The 14,507-nt window shown below is 36.8% G+C and overlaps 1 protein-coding gene across 9 annotated transcripts in view; it reads right to left on the bottom strand.

Moving 5' to 3' along the window:
• SHOC1 (shortage in chiasmata 1) overlaps positions 1-13,530 on the bottom strand; it is a 47,598-nt gene extending 34,068 nt beyond the window's left edge. For 3 of the 9 annotated variants that reach the window (XM_068175628.1, XM_068175629.1, XM_068175633.1), the window contains exons 1-8: positions 13,474-13,530; positions 11,595-11,672; positions 7,907-8,036; positions 7,287-7,368; positions 5,504-5,694; positions 3,636-3,798; positions 1,679-1,781; positions 822-978 (exon numbers count right to left, since the gene is read on the bottom strand). In XM_068175628.1, coding sequence (XP_068031729.1) covers positions 822-978; positions 1,679-1,781; positions 3,636-3,798; positions 5,504-5,694; positions 7,287-7,368; positions 7,907-8,036; positions 11,595-11,663 — 895 coding nt within the window. In that variant the 5' untranslated portion in view covers positions 11,664-11,672; positions 13,474-13,530. Of the gene's footprint in view, positions 1-821; positions 979-1,678; positions 1,782-3,635; positions 3,799-5,503; positions 5,695-7,236; positions 7,369-7,906; positions 8,037-11,594; positions 11,673-13,473 lie in introns of those variants that run through there. The other 6 variants (XM_068175630.1, XM_068175632.1, XM_068175634.1 and 3 more) reach the window with 6 other exon arrangements.
• Positions 13,531-14,507: the final 977 nt, after the last annotated feature.

Here is a 14,507-nt window from a genome sequence, read left to right as displayed (position 1 = left end):
TTTAAAAAGTTTTGTTTCTGTCGTCAGTAAGAGACTGGTTTACTTCAAACTGCTGCCCTATGAGACACAGAATTCAGCACACATCCTCAGTCTTCAGAAGCATAAAGCCTCATTCTTTGAGCTGCTTCCTGTCCACCAAAAAAGTGGAAAATTATTTATTTTGACTTAAAAAAAAAACCAAACAAAAAACCAACCCTCAGGCAATGCCTTTTTCTTTTAACTAAACAAAATACTGTCATACAAACCAATCCATTAGCCAATAACTGTCATCAAAGTTATATTTATCAGAAGTCTAAAAGCATTTAGTAATTTTACTAAAATTCCTTTAAAGAAACTATTACTGTCATTGGGAATAATCCTGTTATCCATGGAATTATTTAACCATTTTCCCCCCAAAAATCTTCTTTTGTGTTTGCAATTACAATGCAACAAAAGCATTTTTTATGGTATGACTGTTCTGCGTATAATCCTCTTAGGGATGTCTCTGCAAGTAAACTTAAAAACAGAGAGCACAAGACCAAATGATTATAGCCATGTTGATTATATATATCACAGATCATGGCTCATATTACATTTGTTTTCAAGATTACAATGCAACTCTGGACTAAATCAAATGGCAAGTAGTTTACTAACCGTTAAGGAGACATTTCTAATATCAGAAATTTGGGTGTAATACAGGTCCTAGTTCATCCACAGAAATTCTCATCTGATAAGCTAGGAAGTAATTTTTAAGTGAACTTAATATAAAAGAGCTTGATTGTGTTAAATGTGTTGAAATGAAAGGAAAATCAGGCCAAGCACTTAAGAAAGCCAACCCTCACCTTCTCTAATCACTTGTTTGCAAAGGTCTTGATCATCTACAGGGACTGGAGCTAAATGTAACATCTCCTTTAGCTGCAAGTATAATGGAATCTTAACACAATCAGATCTGCCATTGTTAGGTCTGTCGAATTCTAAATCAACAGGCAACAGGAAATACTGAAAAAAATATTAATCACAACAGAATGGCCAGTAAATTTCCTTTCATATTACTGTACAGTCTAAGCTTCTTTAAAATCTTGAAATAACTTAATTCTAAACTAATTTAAGAGCTCTTAGGAGAGAAATCACTTGACATTTACACAGCACACACAAAGCTTAGCTCAATGGACAGTAAAATACAATGTTACACAACTTCAGATTGAGTCAGTGGAGTGTAAAAAGTGTGTCTTAACTTACTGTTCCCAATCAAGTACAATCCTCATTTATTTTACTGAAAGTTTGTTTTTTAGAATTTTGAAAAATGGAGCAAAAAGTAGATTTGACTTCTTTAAAAAAAAAGCCAAGCTGGCCCCCCAAATCCCAGAACATGTCTTGTAGCCTTCCCTTTCCTGAGCTCATGTCATGGCTTCCTGTTCTGATCAATTTTTATTCTTAGTTTAACAAGTATCTACATAAAACTGCAAACACATCAGGTACCAGGACAAACAGCTTGTCAGAGCAGAGATTACTAAAAACAGCATCCAAGAATTAAAAAATTACTAACAATAACAGTGTTTTTATCTGGAAGCATGAAAGCTTGAAATATTTGGCAAATATGAAAAGAACTCAGTAAGATGACTTGAAGGTGAACAAACACACATGCATAATACAGAATAACCACTAATATAATATACAGTATGAAACAACAGGATGATACCTCTTCATCTTTCATAGATACAGCACAGAAACTCTCTTTAATCCCCTGCAATTCATTTTGACTCTCTTCCACCTTCATTCCATTTTGGAAAGTCAAACATTCTCTTTGAAAGATATAAAAGAAAGTAAGTGACTTCTTTGTATTATGTGATGTCTAGGACTGACACTCTTAGCAATAGTCTTGATAGCCATATACATGGCAAAAGTTTTTCTAAATCCATGACTTTTCTAATAAGGCAATTCCAAGTAATGCTGTACTTATCTGTGTAATCAACCAAGGAAAACTTTCAAGAAATAATACATTATATACAGAGTAGAAATGCTTAATATAGGACCTGTCTTAAACAGTTACAGAAAAAAAACCTTCATATTATAATTCTTCAACCTCCCAGCACAAAAGTCCCCTCATGTAAAAGCACTTTCTGCAAAAGCTGCTGATCTAATTTTTTCCAATGTCAAATTTTTTTACTAGACAGAAAATCTCTGTAATCTATTTGCCTTATTTCTCTTTTGCCACCTTTCATTCCTATTTTCAGGAAAGATTCAACATGAAAGAAGGCAGAGTGTGTTTATTACTAGTTAAAGTGAAAACTAAAAGTATGTCCCTGGTTTAACTAAAAAACTTTAAAACACTTGGAAGTAAAACTCAGGAATTAAGCTACTACTTGCATTGTAAAGCAAGGACACAAGAAGCACAGGGATGAAGATTTGTCAGATAGAAAGTAAGAGCTTCAGCAGGCTTGCCCTTTGTGCCAATTACAGGCACTAAATCTATAGTAACTTTTTAGGGGAGTAACTTCATCAGTCCCTGACACCACTATTTTCTGGAGGAATATTTTAGACCACAGAGTACAAACTGTTCTGTGTCCAGCCTTGGGATACTCATTAAATTTAACGCAAGTTGAAGTTTGTCTAATTGAGTCCCTTTCTCTAAATGCATCTCCCTGTGTGCTGCACTAGGAGATCTGGACTTCCGCCTTGGACAGGTCCATGGTTTTGCTAGTCAACCACAGATCAGGAGGTCAGAGCTATTTCTGTAAAGCTTCACACTAGCAATTTTTTCTCCCATTACTGGTATTTCTGAAAGTTCAGATCATGTTCTCTTTACTGGGTATTTACAGTATTCACACAGTCTTACATCCAAGATTCACTGCAAGACTAGGGCTCATCTTCGAAAAAACAGGCAAACAACCCCATTCCTCCTTGTTCTACTATATGGGTACAGTTGATTCAGTTAAAATCTGTTTTACCTTGCCTGTCGGTCATGCAACCCTTCCAAGCGCAAAGGAAGCAATACAAGTAGTCCAAATATGAAGTAAATCAGCACAAGATTTAGCCAGACTTTATGAATGTATGTACACAAGGGGTATATTAATAAATACTAGGCCCATTTTTGATACAACATACCTGCTTAAATGTACTGGTTTGTTCAAATTCATAACATAGGTATCATTCAATTAAATTCAATCAACCTAGCAATACAAAACTGAGCAAAACCATAAGAATAATTAATATTTAAACTTGAAGAAATACAATTCAACAGGGCAAGAACATGGATTTACTGGCAGCATATCTGAGAGGAGAGGAAAAAAGAACATGGAAGCATGTGTAAAATCCTAGCCCTACTAAATTTAGTGATACTTTCATGATATGGAATCAGTCAGTTTGAAGAAGGACTAGATTCCTTAAAGATGCACATTTTTTCAGTATTCCAAAACTAATATCCTGATTGCATTTCACACCTATAGAATGTAAAAATGACAATTTCATTAATCTAGTTTTCTTAATGCGTATAAATTCCACCCACCTGATTTTTTCCTAACATTAAAAGCTGAAGTCTTTACCTGTTGCAAACATAAACTAGTTACAAAGGTAAAATACAACAAACGTAAAAATGTTAATGGCATTATACACAGACTATGTTTTATGTTTAATATTATACAGAAATTTGTAGGTACCTGAAAATATTCTCTGCTGTAAATAACTGTCCTTCAGAATCCAAAAGGGGATCTTTCACTAAAAAAAACTGTAGTCTGCTCAAAAGTATAGATAAAGTTGGCAATTTTTTACGAAAATTTTCAAGATTATCAATAAAAACAAACTCCTCTTCCAAACATAAATCTGACAAAATAGAAGAAAAACACATTATAAAACAAGATAAAAATACTAAGAATTATCAGAATAAAGAGAATTGTTGAGCAACTGTTGGAATACTATGAATGTCAGCAAAACAATAACTGCTTTTAACTTTAAGCTTAAAAATCCTAATACATTTGAAGAGCAATGAAATCTAGACTTCTATGGTTCACATGATAACCTCTAGTTTTCTTCAGCTTTTTCTTCTGTCTTACATAATGCCTATTAAAAACAAAAGGTATTTTTTGTTTCCTTGTTTGCACTTTCAAGTATGATAAAGGAACTTCTGAAGTAGGTTCTGGACAAGAAACTTAGCTCAGTGCAATTTTAAATGTACAAATGATGTACCCTCTCCATACATGTCTAAACCTAATTGCAGATTCCCTAATTATGAAGAAAAAAAATTACAAAAAAGTTTGAAAATTACTGTGATTTCAAGAAAGATGACATTATATCTACACAGGCTGGGGAATGAACAAGTCAAAAGCAGCCCTGTGAGCAGGACTGGGGGATGCTGGTGGGTGGGAGGCTGGACATAACCCAGCCATGGGCACTCCCAGCCCAGAAAGCCAAAGTGTCCTGGGCTGCAGCAAAAGCAGTGTGGGCAGCAGGGGAGGGAGGAGATCTGCACCTCTGCTCTGCTCTGGTGAGATCCCAGCTGGAACCCTGCATCCAGCTCTGTGGTCCTCAGTAGAAAGAGAGATATGGACCTCTTGGAGCATGTCAAGTGGAGGGATCACAGAACAATCAGAGGAAAGGAACACCTCTCCTGTGAGAAAAGCCTGAGAAAATTGGCATCTGTTATGCCTGGTGAGGAGATGACTCCAGGAAAACCTTACTGTGGCTTTTCAGTACTTAAAGAAGGCTTATAAGGAAGGTGGGGATAGACCTTTTGGGTTGTAGGTTTTAAACTTAAAGAGGGATAATTTAAATTAGATATAAGGAAGCAGTTTCTTACAACAAGGGAGGTCGTCAATGCCCTATTCCCAGAGGTGAGGCAGTTCCATCCCCAGAGTTGAGGTGTTCAAGGTTAGGTTGGATGAGGATCTGACCAACCTGAGCTGAATACAGAGGTGTTGCACTCCCATAAAAGGTCCTTTCCAACCCAAGCCATCACAATATTCTAATTCTTTTGAGTTTAAACTAAAGCTCTCCTGAGACAGAAGTGATGCAGTAACCACATTTGACACATTCCCTTATATTTGCAGTATGAAATACAGATATATCTACACACACATTTTACACATATATAATACATATAGAAGGGCAAAGGGAGTTTTTTGTTCTTCTTCCATACTTTTTACCAATATGGAAGTCTCCTTATTCCCACATCTCCGTTTCACTCCTTGGGTGATTCCCTGTCTGTAATAACTCTCTGTTCTCTCATAGTGCCTGGAAATGATGGATACTGATTATGTTCCCACCAAACTCTTTGAGTTCTAACTCAAACAGATCTCCACAAAGAAATCTATCTTAGACTTCTTTTAGCTTGCATCTCTCTTGAACTACTAAAACAAGCCCTGCTTCTCCAGGGAATAAATCTGTCTTTAGTGGTTATACCTTATGCAACAGCAAAGTTTTTGATCACCCAAATGACTTCATCAATGTCTCTGGAACATGCACAAAATATCACAAAAGTTAACAAGATTACTCAACCAAAACACAGAAAATAGTGAATTGAACATTTTACCTTGCTGTGGTTCTTCAAATTCAGTGGCATAGTAAATCTTCAGATATTTGTCTTGGGTGGAGTCTTCCTTAAAACCATTCTTCATAAGTAAAAAAGGTTCTTTTGTGTTAGTCTGAGAGCAAGGATTTGAACTTGGAATAACTTCTATTAAATCATTACTAGTCTGAAACTCCACAAAGGAGATAGGTTTCCTAAAAAACAAACAAACAAAAAAAATCTGACGCTTAAGCTGTAGCAAAATCAATGTTGTAATTTCTCTGACTCCGCAGTGAATCAACAGCACTTAGGTGCTCCAAGAACTTTGATAATCACCATATTCACTGAAGAAGATTGGAAATTAGAGTTCTCTCTATTCACTGGATTCATGGTCCAACTACATGTTCAATCCTTCCGCAAGAAAAAGCCCTCTAAGCTTACACCCAGCATAAAATTGCACAAAAAGAAAAAAGCATCAAACCTATTAATGACATAATGTTTGTGACAAAATTTGCTGCTGGGTAAAATGTACACTTCTGTTTCAAAAACCATGAAGGAATTGCAAGTAACAGCAATAGGAAAAAGATTGAGTAAGTGAAGAAACAAAACCACTTTTATTTCCTGCAACTTTTCATTTAAACCTCAGTATTACTATTATTTATTAAGAAAACCTCCCTACTGTTTGCCAAATAAGTAGGAAAATCATTTGACTACAGAAATTATTTTCCCCAGCTAAGCATGCATCTGGACAAAATAGTTACAATAGTTGATTAAAATATGTGTTAATGCTGTGCTACTCATATAAATTGACTGAACAATATAGTAACTCTGATGAGTGCTGACATTTCTGAAGCACCCAAATCAGCTCATCTACAGTTATTGTACTTACTATTCTCATTTCAGACAATTGATTTCTCAATTTTGTATCCTATTGATTTATTCACATTTTTAATAATACTTAACATTATATCATCTTGCTATTTGCTAGTCATATAGAGGTAATGCTCATAAAAGCAATCAGCATATAAATACACCTCTGAAATTCAGTACAGGACTTCATGTGTAAACAGCAATAGAGGGGAACCTCTGCTACACATCTAAAAAAATCAACTATTTTAGAACTCTTTGATTGTAGTTCAGAAATTAATTTTGAAGCTACAAGTAGTATAGTTCACCAGTAATAACCATGTGGTACTGATAATAACTAATATCCAATGTTTCACATGGCATAAACCTTTGAAAATCCATGTACCTTAAAACTTAACTGCCCAAGTTAGAACTTCACTGAAATCACTGGGTTTCACTATAGTTTTATAGATAGAATAAACCTAATTGAGTTGCTTATTTTGAGACTACACAGGCCATCTCTTCCAAAGCCAAAGTCCTAGTAAGACTTTTCTAGAAAATAGCAAATATTTTAATGCAGACTATTCTAAGTATGGAAAGATATGTTCAAGTCATATAGCTATGCCTGTACAGTTACATAAGATAATTGGCTTAGAAAGGAGGGGGGAAACAGCTTATTTTCATGTTCATGCAGTTTTCAGAGACTTTCTCCAATGTCATAAATAGATTACACAACCATTAAAAATTATTTAAAGAACCAGTGAACTCCATAAAAACACAGTATTACTTTTAGTGAAAAAAAAACCCATGTCTAGGCTATCTGATAGAGTGTACAGCTCCAGCATACTTGTTACTGTCTGGAAACATCTTCATATTCTGTTTTCTTCATTAGCACATAATTCACAAAATACCTGAGTGATATCAAAGAAATCATAAATGTTTTTAACTTAAAGTTACTGACTTTTCCAGGAAATCCTCCACAGGCAAACTTTTTTTCCATTGATCCAATACTGAAATAGCCATCATGTTCTGTGTTGAACCAACTATGATGAAAAGAAGAGAAAAAAGTCATGCAGAAAATATTTAAATTAATTTTTATATATTGATTAAATAATTGCAGAGGTTAATCAAACTTACACATGATGCATGGAAGAAACAACACCTTTAGTTTCCATTAGCAAAAGTAATACAAATGCACAAGAAAGATGCAAACACTTTTATACATATATTTACCTTTGACATTTGAAGACCTCATTTTTTGCCACATCTCATAACCTCAGCATCATTTTCCAAACCTCTCCCAACTAATCAGATTTGGTAATTCACTTATCTCTGATCATTGCTTTTCTTCCATAAACATGTCTCTGGAAAGAAATCTATCCAGAGATCTCTACAAACATCAAATATCATCTTATTTATGGTGCCACTCAAATAAATATCCATTACCTATTTGCTTCAATTTGGGCAATGAAGATGCTCTACCTCCAAGAGCTATACTAGATTTATCACATTATGGATAAACACAAGATTTCCTTTAATGTACAGTAAGTCTAAACTAAACTTAAGGATTATATAACATACTTCTAGTCCATGGCTTCCTATACTTATCATCAGCAAAGAGTGCATTGAGATGATACTTTTCATCTTGATGTAAACAGGGAGGAAAGCAAAGTGATAATTTCCAGATGGAAAACTTCTGCCTTGCCATGCTCTGAATAAAAAAAAAAAAAAAAAGATATGTGATAAAATTCTGAGAGAGATGGTTCCATTCTTTTTGCGCACTGCCTCTTCAAACATTCCCACTGCTTTCAAGGGTTTTCTTCTTCTTAAGAGAAGATACTAACATTTACCTGATTTGCTATTTAACTTTTAATCTACACCTCTGAGTAGGCAGAATTGCACATATGCTTAGCTACACTTTAACTAAGCTTTGAATGTGCAATTACAAATGCTTATCTCAACACTTGGAATGGTCTCCTGAATGGACACATGGATAAGCCAACCAGAAACAACTTAGTATCATTCCTACTATTGCTGTTTCAAGTGCTTTTAATATTCTAGGGCCTCTTGTCTTTCATGTGTCATTATGAGTTAATGAAAGGTCTTTCATTTCCTCTAAAATCAGGGATAGTAATCAATTGAATTCTGGAATTAAATAGTCTATGTGGCAAGTTTAGTAACTTTTTATTGAATACCAAGTTCAATAAACTATCTTACAGCTCTTTGTCACAGAAACCCATTCCCCGTATTGCATAAAGAGCACAAATCCACAGAAAAACCAGTAAGTTCAGGAAGCAAAGAAATATTATACTTACACATTTGTGTTTATCAAGTTTATAGAAAGAAGAAGAAAGAAGTTGTACTTTAAAAGTCTGTGAAGTATAAGGCATATCGGAAAAGAGAACTAGCTATAGTCATGTGGAAGAACATAATGAATGAGAGCAGAAATTTTTCTCTAGCTGTAAACCCATTGCCTCACTTCAGCTGTGTTCCTTCAGGTCCCAGAACTGCCCACTCATTCCAACATATGCTGTCAAGACAAATAAAGCTTGTACTGTTAGAAATCTCAGGTGACAAACTAGAAATATTTGAAATATTTCACTGACTTGGACTGCAACCAGAATAACCAAGCTATTGGTGTACTTTTCAAACCTTCCTGTAAGAAAAGAGAAAACTGAGGGGCAAAAAAACCTCAAAACCACAAACCAAAATAAACCAACACTGACAAACAAACAAACAAACAAACATGGAGAAGCTACGAAAACAAATACTGTCACTTCATCAATACAAATACTTTTTCCATTTCTGTTTAATCCTTTGTGGGACAGTTACAATTCTGTAAATGTTAGTTAATTTTAATTAAAAAGCAAAAACTCCTGCCATCATAGCATCTTTTCCTTAAAAGGCTCTTGTGGAAAAACAGATCTGATCCACTGGAGTCCCTCTTGCCTAAGTCCAAGCATGGCATCTCCTCACTGATCTCTTTCACAAATTCTGAATAAAGAAGACAGAATCAGACGACCGTGGGCAGCTGGACCTATAACGTCTTCTACACGTTACTGACCATATATCAGTTTAGGTAATCTATACTGAATTTATTGCTGAAAAAACTGCATTTATCATAAAATAAAGGGCAGCTAGTAAATTTCCTAATAGAGATAACAGGAACAGGAAATGCTACGGATAACCCTTCTCTTCATTAAAAGAAGCTGTCAGAATTGGCACATAAAAGTTGTCAAAGGACTCAAAGGTTAAAGAAGAATGCTACTGCTACTGTAGAAGTTACTGAACAAATAAGTACATGCAATAATGAAACAGAGATCAGAAGGAGTTTTGAAACACCACTATGCAGTTTTACTGAGGCTAACTTTAGCTTAATAGCTAAAATTGTTTTCTGTCACTGATATTTGTGAAGTGGAAGAAATACATCCTAGAACTATCTCCACATCCTAAACCAGGAAAATTCTACATTTTACAAAATATTTTAAATGAAACTGTTCTAAGGGTAATGTTTAAGCTGAATTAGATCACTTTATAAAGTCTGATAAGACAAAATCTTTCTTGCCATTCTGAAAAATATAGAAGTGTTTTTCAATGCCATTATTAATAGCTGTAGCATTCAATCAGTGCATGTTTACCCCTGTTTATCAAGAATATATAAAGGTCTCTGCACATTTCTCTTCTAACTGAAAGATATTATCCCAGTTCCATTCAGTTTGCATGTATTGTCAGTTTATAACACTCGAAAACCTTGCACTACCAAGATGACTTTGCAATCACACCTACAACACTCAGGAGCATGAAGTATGTAACTCCTGTGTCTAGGATGATTGAAAAGGCTCCTTCCTTCAAAGATACTTATAAAGGGAACCAGGAAAAACTATACCTGGAATTGATATAAGTGCATAACAAGTATATTAGGAGCAGGATTCTGCACCCAGTTGAGTGAGCTATGTGCAGGAAGCAGTAAGCTGCAGCTCGAGCACAGCATCTCCCTTGCACACTCAGACCTGTATACCTCTAAATGTGTGATCACATCCATTGACCCCTTCTGGTAGCACTACAGATCAAGATTTACACTGCTCCAGAGCAGCCATTCAGCAGGTCACTCAGCATTTCTTTTCTAAAAGTTTTCAGTTGTCCTGATGTCAGCGCCATCCTCCACACAACTTAGGTAAGAAAAGCAATGTAATTCTCTTTTGCATATAGCCCATAACATGTTTTGCTAACACACCTATTTTTTTATGCATAGATAATATGGAAACAACTGGTGATCAAGCTGAATGGAACTACATTGAGAAGACATCCACAAAAACACTTCATGACAGACTGCATACTGCTGGAATTACAATAAAGAAGTTCTGGTTGTTCCAATCTAAGAAAACAGCAGGGACATCCACAGGCACTATACGGAACAGCTGCTGTACTCTAAGGAAAGGGATGTGGGCAATGTTTCATAACATGGATCGCAGTTCAACTGCAAGCACTACTGCCAGACCACTTCCCAGGCTGCAATTCTCCAGGTACGTGCCAGAAGTGCTTCTGTCTGGCCTTGTACTCCTTGTCCCTTGTCCCTGAACTCCTGAAGGCATCATGTCTTGCTACATTGTTCTGCTCACACACTACAAATGGCTGTTTCTGGCAAAGCACTACTCTGCTCCTTTGCAAGAGAAGTCTTGTATTTGGTCTGTGGCCTTTCTTTGAAAATATAAGTAAGTAAAAACCAGCTATGACAGGGTACTTTGGGGATAAGAGGTTATAATATAGTCATTGTTTGTGTGTGGGGGAAAAAAATCTCCTTTCCATGAATTTAATCTACGACACTGCAAAAACTTCTCCCTACAACCATTAAGGAATACAGCATTGTGTATCACTATTCTAATACACAGAAAAGTAGCTAGAAAGTTGGATTAATTATCCAGAAAGTAATTAATTTAATTTATTAGAAGGCACGGTGTAGTCTCCAAAGCAGGAAACTTGTATGTGCATGATAAGTAAATCATAAATGCAACAGACACTAAAAATAACTGATATTATACAGTCTGTGCAAAATTGTACCTATATTTTTTATTAAAAAAGCCTGTAATCACTTCACTATGTAATCCCACGAAGTGCAGCCCAAGAACTTCTCAGAGAGAGAATTCTAAAGAAAGTAGTTCTTGTTATCTTTTTTTTAATGTGTACTCAATCTTTTCATATAATCTTTTCCCATTTTCACTAAATCCGCTGTATTTCATTCAGATTATAAAGAGAAACAATAAAACAATACCTCATATAAATAGTCTGTTGAGTGATACTTCAAAGCTGTAAACATCTTGTTTTGTGATGTTTTCAACATTTCAATTGTCTGGAAGACATACAGAATATGGATCAGTTAAAAACTTTTTATATCACCTCAAAATGTTGAAAGGGGAGGTTCAACATTAATAGCTTCATAATTTCTAGCACATGCACCACAGACTGAATTTCCTGTAGCAGAAGGCTAAACAAAGCATTCAATATTCTTCCTCTGGAAGGATGTAACAGACTAACTACAGACCATGAACATTTGATTTTTATCTAAAAGAACTGCGCTTTTGGAATTTTTTTTGTTTGTTTGTTTTTTTAACTATGCTTCTTGGTGTTTATTTCTCAGAAAACCTCTAGAACCATTAAGTGAATGTAGGCAATACAAATTATCTCCCTTAAGTAATAACTCTTAAATTAATTGAATTAACTCCCGTAAGTAATAACTCTTAAATTAACTGAATCAGTTTTATTAACTCTTAAATAAACTGAATTTAACTCTTAAATTAACTGATTTTTTAAATGGATTGTAAATTAGTTCTTAAAGGCACTAATTCAACTGTCTAGACTACTAATGTCCCACTCCCTCATGTATTTGTGAGGGGACTTTCTCCCTGCTTCCAGTTTCTCAAGAAAAAAGGAGATATTGTATAGGCTAGCTGAGAGCACGAGGCCCTGATGGAACACCAGGTCTCTAAGACAGTTGATATTTCTGAGGCGAACCAGGAGAGAGGCAAAAAACTATACAAGACCAGAGACACAGTGTGAATGCAAAACAGGATATATTGTAGCTGGGATCCGCACAAGGTAAGGCAATACTTTTTCTCAAAAATAGGTAGAAGACTCAAAGATAAAGTAAGATAATTACATCAAAAAGAGCATGATGTAATTGAATTTCAATCAAAATGAATTGTAGGACCATAAAGGAAACCTGTGACAGAAGGCAATCTTCATGTATGTACCAGTATCATGCCATGAGGCTAAAACTGCCTACCTAACAAATTTGGACATACCAATTACAGGTATGGATGTAACAGATTGGAACCAATTCTATGGTGGAGGAAAAAGTAACTAGGGAATAGCTGAAAGGAGTCTGGGCAGAGAAAAGTAGTGCAGGAGAAGTAAAAAGGTTCAGGCAAAGAAACAAAACAGCCAATAAGGTATACAAAATCTTACAGAGAACAAAGTAGAAGGGGACCTTCTGAGGGAAGGAGTGGGGATAGTTTGAAACAGTGGACCAAAATCACAAGATGCTACAGAAAACCCTTTGGACAGCCTGCAGGACACTCCATCAGATCTACATCCAACAGATTTGGGTGTGGGAGAGTGGAGCAAGCAGGGATGGGTTTGTAAGGACGGATGGATCCACACTTCAACATTTAGTGCTGGAGGTCAGTGGATAGAACTGCACCTTAGCATAACTGATGTGTATTACCGACTAAAACTTCTTTATAGCAATATAGACATGCGATAATTCAAGTATTAGCTGTAGAATTGCAACTACTACGGCCAGGGATAAAATTTGAATTAATACACCTACATGTAGTGCACTGGTCAGTAGTCACTGCAGGTACCACTAGTTCCTTAAGGGCTTGTCAATCAGTAAGCAAACAAAACACTGCATCCGGGTACGTTCCAACTTTCCAATTTAAAACTGAGGAAGTGGGACCTAGACATACCAGTCTGTGAGCCTACAAGGAAGTCTTCAAACTTTTTAAACGAAAAACGAGTATGACCCTGCTTCATTCTCCAAGGACTCGAGGCAACACCACGTTCAGTAAACGAAATATGCCGGATGAGGTATTTCTGGCAGCATCAAATGGCTTTAGATCTACGGATAAGCACCAACCAGGGTCACCCACCTCAGCCCCTCACGGCGCCGAGACGACCGCTCCCTCAGCGCCGCGCCGCCTTCGCCCCGCCCACTCGGGGCGGCGAGGCCAGCCCTCTGATTGGCGGTCTCCCCGAGCGTTCACCTCTGATTGGCGGTCTCCCCGAGCGTTCACCTCTGATTGGCTGCCTCACCGAGCTGTCCCCTCTGACTGGCTGCCGCTGCTCCCGGCTCCCGCCCTTCCCTCAGGAGCGGGGCGTCCCTGGTGGCTGCGTGAACAAAGGGGAATCCTCCGGAGTTAGCCGATAAGAAAGCTTACATGATTTTCAAAGCTGAAAATATTTCTAAAGCAGTAAATGCATAAGTAAAGCACTTAAGTAACTTCTTCTGTCCCCCCGGGAAGCAGCTCGCATGGGAGAAGACGTTAAAAAGACGGGACCAGGTTGGTTTTTAAAGGGATCATATCTGAACGGCTAACCTGCTGCCTGTTACCTGGGGAGCTGCAGCCTGTTGAACAAATTGTTGTGTTTCTCAGAAGGCAGTTTAGTGTCAGATTTCTGCAGTTCCAGACTCTGACTAGTCCCTGGAATGACAAAGATTTCAGGAGTAGCTGTGCAAAGGCCCCATCTCCCCTCCCCTACCACACACCATCCGACTTTACGCAACATCCCAGCCCAGAAGTAGGCCAGACAATTCTGCTTGCTGAAATGACGCCTTACTGTTGGCACCACAAAGCCATTTTATTGTCTGTCCATGCCTTCTCCTACTTTTACGATGGATGTGGATACCCACAGGGAACACGTCCGAAGTGCAAAAACCCTTGGCAGTGCTGCAGCAGGTGCAGTCAGCTACTTGGTATAATAGTTGGGGGAGTCTGGGAAAATGTGTCTCCTCCAAGAACTCATTGCGGGTTCAGTTCCAGGTGAGGGTTGGTTTCACCGTGGAAAATTTGCACTTTTCACGCTGGTTCCAGAAATTCCATTAGTATTTGTACATTCCAGTGAGTGAAAAAGTTAAATAAAAAACAAATGACAGATGCTTTCTTTACTGCTATGAATGAATTGG

Source organism: Anomalospiza imberbis, chromosome Z (assembly GCF_031753505.1).
Source record: "Anomalospiza imberbis isolate Cuckoo-Finch-1a 21T00152 chromosome Z, ASM3175350v1, whole genome shotgun sequence".
Classification (NCBI taxonomy): Eukaryota; Metazoa; Chordata; class Aves; order Passeriformes; family Viduidae; genus Anomalospiza; species Anomalospiza imberbis.
The sequence above is the reverse complement of the archived record's forward strand: the minus strand, read 5'-3'. Positions and strand labels throughout refer to the sequence as shown.